Source organism: Nelumbo lutea, chromosome 3 (assembly GCF_056320005.1).
Source record: "Nelumbo lutea isolate HS-2025 chromosome 3, American lotus-T2T, whole genome shotgun sequence".
Taxonomy (NCBI): domain Eukaryota; kingdom Viridiplantae; phylum Streptophyta; class Magnoliopsida; order Proteales; family Nelumbonaceae; genus Nelumbo; species Nelumbo lutea.
Genome location: NC_142686.1, coordinates 62,647,177 through 62,652,078, shown reverse-complemented (window position 1 = coordinate 62,652,078; position 4,902 = coordinate 62,647,177). Strand labels below are relative to the sequence as shown.

The following is a 4,902-nucleotide window of genomic DNA, read 5'->3' as shown; positions in this document are numbered from 1 at the left end:
TTTGAATGTGTACAACAAATAGTGTAACAGGTAATATTTACAAAATTTAAATTTAATTTACAAGTTTTTAACCATATAATGATAATCTACATATTAAGTTATCCAATTTAATCAATAAAATTAATATAAGTTTTAGACTATATATTTTATTTACTAAAAATCATGTTTTTAAGTAACATGTTTTTTTGTGGAGGAGAGTAAAGAAAGTACAAATTCCATGGGTAGACCCTAGAACCGACCCTAGAACCACCACCAACCTTCGCAAGGTAGGTTCTGGTTCCCAAAACCTGGAACCAACTCCTATAGGGTAGGTTCCAGGTTCTGCCATGGAACCGAACTGAACCGACCCATGCTCACCCCTATTAACAGACGCTAGATGCCAAGCCAATATAATTATCACAGCTCTCCATGGACAGAAGTACAGCACATCAGATAACCTAAACTCTTATAATACCTTTCTCAGCAATTCTGTGAGCCACCAAGTTTGACACTCTGTTGGGAGAAACAGACCTACTTATCAGCACAAGATAGAATATCCATGATCATCAACAAAATTTCCTTGATACAGGAAGCACCATTCTTATCCAAACATTGAATCAATTGGGCATCGTCAGATTCCAGAATACAGCGATAGCCACCTAATTTCAAAACAAACTTGACCCCTTGAAGCATGGCTAGCGCTTCTGCCTCCAGAACAGAGCCAGCATTAATCGGCCCATCTTTGGTAGTAACAAAACCTGCATGGCAATCTCTCACAACAATGCCGAAAGACGCTACACTTTCCCCCTTGAAACCTGCATCAGTATTTACTTTCAAACCACCCTGCCTTGGAGGGATCTGAAAAGATGTCTTGCACTCAGGATCTTCAGGCTGAAAGAGAGCTTCAAGTCTTCAAGCTTCCATGATGTCAAACCCATTTCCTTTATGCTCCCGTTAATGACAAGAATATGGTTCATAGAAAAGTCATAATCAGTATTAAAACAATTCAAACACCCAATGTCTGGAGACATGAAGTGAACCTAACTTCAAGGTGTATATTCACAGACAATTAGGGCAACCAACAATTCTTACAGCCTCAAGTGTGCTAAGGGTGTATCAGAACACTAAAATCATCATCCCTTCAATGAGTTGCAACTCCAAGATAAATGTCCCTGATGAGACATAGCTCGTTGACCACATCTTTCATGTCCATTCGTTCCCTTGGCGATTCCATAGAGCAGGAAACTCCAATCCTGATTACCGAAACCAGACAATGCTGCACTTTGTATCTCATTCTCTGGTTCTCATTATTTTTGAAGGTGTCTTCTTCATCTTCATCCACGTGGAGAAATATTGGGTCAACAAAATCCATTACTTGATTAGGCAAAGATGACTTAGCCAAGTAATGAAGATTTGAGCCATCTTTGAATATTTCATCAGTGGGTCTCTTTCCAGTAAACATCTCCAACAAGAGAATTCCATAGCTGTACACATCACCATGGGTAGAAATCGCTGCCCCCAAACCATACTCTGTAAGTCATGCATCTCAAGTTAGTATTCAAATAGAATTTAAGATGAATCATGTCAAAAAAAAAAAATATGACAACATGAAAAGAATCGAATCTTAGATGCAGAACTTTTCTTGTTAAAGAAGTTTATCTTAGAATGGTCACACATGGTATCAGGTTGCCAATATAATTAGACAAAAAATTAAAATCTGAATTTGAAACTAAATGAATATGAGAAAAGTATGGTTATACCTGGAGCAGTGTATCCAACAGATCCTCTTAGGCCAATTGAGCTGGCCGTTTGATTCAGAGAGATCTTCCCATTGTTTTCTGAAAGAAATTTTGATAGCCCAAAATCACCCACGTGGGCAGTGAAGTCACCATCGAGAAGGACATTGCTTGGCTTTAAATCACAATGAACAACTGGCACTTGACAGTGGTTGTGAAGATAATCTAATGCTGAAGCCACATCAATTGCAATACTTAGCCTTTGAAAGAGACTTAAATTTCTCAGTTCTTCTTCTGCATCATCTTCATTTGGATGTAACCACATATCCAAGCTCCCATTGATCATGAACTCATAAACTAAAGCTTTGAATTCATTTCCCTTGAAGTCTATGCTTGAGCAAGAAGTGACAATTTTGAGGAGATTTCGATGTCGGATGTTCCTCAAGGATTCACACTCAGCCAGGAAGCTCTTGAAAGCTCCTCCTTGCTGAAGGTTGAGTACTTTCACGGCAAGTGTTCTATCACCCAAAATTCCTTTATAAACAGAACCAAAACCACCCGCACCAATCAAACTAGATGAAGAGAATCCACTGGTGGCTTCTAAGAGCTCCTTGTAAGAGATTTTTAAAGGGCCGTCCTTTAAAGATGTAGAAGACAGAGTCTTTTTTGACTTTTTCGTCCAATATAAAACAAGAACAATCAATAAGATTGAACACACAAGAACCACACCACTACTGATGGCAATCTTCAGCTTGGACGCAAGAGACATTCCCTGTTCCTTCAATTCATGGACAGGGCATGCCTGCAAATGTAGCTCAGGAATACCTCCACAAAGTCTACTATTCCCAATGATTGAAAAAGAACTTGCATTTTGAAACAAGCCTTTTACTGGTATCTCATCCTGAAGATCATTGAAAGACAAATTTAACCATAACAAGGAGGGGAGGTTTTCTAGGTATTTTGAAATTTTGCCTGAGAAATTATTTCGTGAAAGATCCATTTCTTCAATACCTGTCAAAAATCTCAGAGAAGGAGGAATGGGTCCTTGAAAGAAGTTACCCTGCAAACTAAGATATTGAAGACGCACACAATTACCAAGTGTGTCTGGAATTTCACCAAACAGTTTGTTCTCAGAAAGATCTAATGATACAAGATTTTTCAAGTTACCCACTTCCATGGGTAGAGGACCAGTCAAATGGTTATGAGAAAGTATTAGGAAAATTGATAAGGATGAAATACCAATAACTTGTTTAGGTATTGCACCAGTAAGATTATTCTCAGAAAGATCTAAAAAGATTAAATTTTGACAATTTCCGATGGATGGAGGAATGCTACCACTGAAGATGTTTATGGAAAGACCAAGTACAGTCAATAGTGTTAAATTTCCTAGAGAAGATGGTATTTGCCCTGATAAAGAATTTCTATGCAAAGAAAGCTTTACTAGATTTTGAAGCTTCCCAATAGAATTGGGAATATTGCCTGTTAATTGGTTGAGTTCTATTCCCAATACATTCAAATTCACAAGGTTGCCTATCCCTTCTGGGATTCTTCCAGATATTTGATTATCTCCTAGTGTCAATAATCCAAGATTGATTGAGAGATTAGAAATAGAACTAGGCAGCACCCCTCCGAAATGGTTGCCATCTAGACCCAAAAGTTGCAAACTGGTACAATTAACCAATGAGTCCATAAAACTGAGGTCATCTGCATCTCCACTCCCTAGATGATTGTTATTCAGGGCCAACCATGATAGATTCCCCAATCCCATGAAATCAATAGGCACCTTCCCAGTAAAATTGTTACCATTTATGTCAAGAAATTCAAGTTTGGAAAGATTGGACAAAGAAACAGGGATAGGTCCAGAAAATTGGTTTCCCCCAATGTTCAGCACTTGCAGATTAGGAAGAGTGAGGCCCAGACCAAATGGAAGACTCCCTTCAAGATAATTATTAGCTACCACAGAGAAAGTAGTAATGAGGGAAAGGTTGTACATTGAGGGAGGTATAGTACCAGATAGTCTGTTGGCACCCAATGCTAGAAAAGTCAATCTTGTCAATCTTCCAAATGATTCAGGAATGCTACCCTCCAAGTTATTTATTGATACAGAAAGACTAACAAGGGACGAAAGATTACCCAAAGAAGGTGGGATATCTCCTGTCAAATTATTGTGATTAAGTCTAAGAACCTCCAACTTCACCAGCGACCCAAGTTGCACTGGAATGTTGCCTCCAAGGTGGTTGTGATTCAGTGCAAGCAACATGAGGTTGGAGCAGCGGGAGAGGTTGGATGGGATTTGGCCTTCCAGTGAGTTGTTGCTGAGGTCTAGAGCTCTTAGCCTGAACAAACGGCCAATCTCTTGTGGAATCTCACCATGTAAGCTGTTGTTTAGGAGCCTGACCTCACCAACGAAGCTGAGATTTCCGATGTCTGGTGAAATAGAACCCTCCAAACCTTGTGAACTAAGGTCCAAGAGTGTGGCCCTTTTGGGGGAATGACGACCGCTACAGGTTACTCCTGGCCAGTGACAGAAATGCAGAGAATCGTTCCAGGAGCTGAGGACCCCAAGAGGGTCGTGAGTTATGCGAGCTTTGAATGCGAGCAAGGCCATCTTATCAGTCTGATCTCCACCAATAATACTAATGGTGGTTCTGCTGGCTGTGGCTGCCTTGACGGTGGCAAGGGCAGGAGAAGCTGAGTGCAGAAGGATTAAGAAGAAGAAAGAGAAAAGAATATTGTGTTTGCGGAAGCAAAGCAGCAGCCCCATCATGTTGCAGTATTGAAGTGCTTCTCTGTTGAGCAAGTGCTCCAGCTGTTTTATAATAACAGCACTTGGCGCGTTAGAATGAGATAACGCAGAGTGACGCACTTTATTGTTTTATTTTATTTATTTATTCCAATGATTTCAATCCCAAGGCAACGCGGTTTCAACTTTTTAATGTCGATCGAGTTTGGACTTTGTAGTTTTGGGTCCGCAGATTACCGTACAAAAAGTAGAGCTGTAAGGTCGACCTCTCACGATCACTCAGGATCTGTAGTCGACCTCGCATCTGAAACTCTCTCGCTGCAACCCTCTTGTACCTGTATCGGAAGAGTAGCCGTCGAATCGTCGGCCAGTTTTTACATCCAAGAAGCTGCGGTTGGTTATTATCGCCCTGCATTATCTTTTCACCGAGAGTTACAGTATTTT

At 40.2% G+C, this 4,902-nt stretch overlaps 1 protein-coding gene across 1 annotated transcript; it reads right to left on the bottom strand.

Moving 5' to 3' along the window:
• Positions 1–377: 377 nt before the first annotated feature.
• On the bottom strand, positions 378–4,621 carry LOC148865298 (uncharacterized). Its single transcript, XM_088974739.1, has 2 exons — positions 1,740–4,621; positions 378–1,509 (listed from the first exon to the last, which is right to left on the bottom strand). The coding sequence occupies exons 1-2, from the start codon at positions 4,480–4,482 to the stop codon at positions 1,121–1,123; spliced, it is 3,132 nt and encodes a 1,043-aa protein (XP_088830865.1). The 5' UTR covers positions 4,483–4,621; the 3' UTR covers positions 378–1,120.
• Positions 4,622–4,902: the final 281 nt, after the last annotated feature.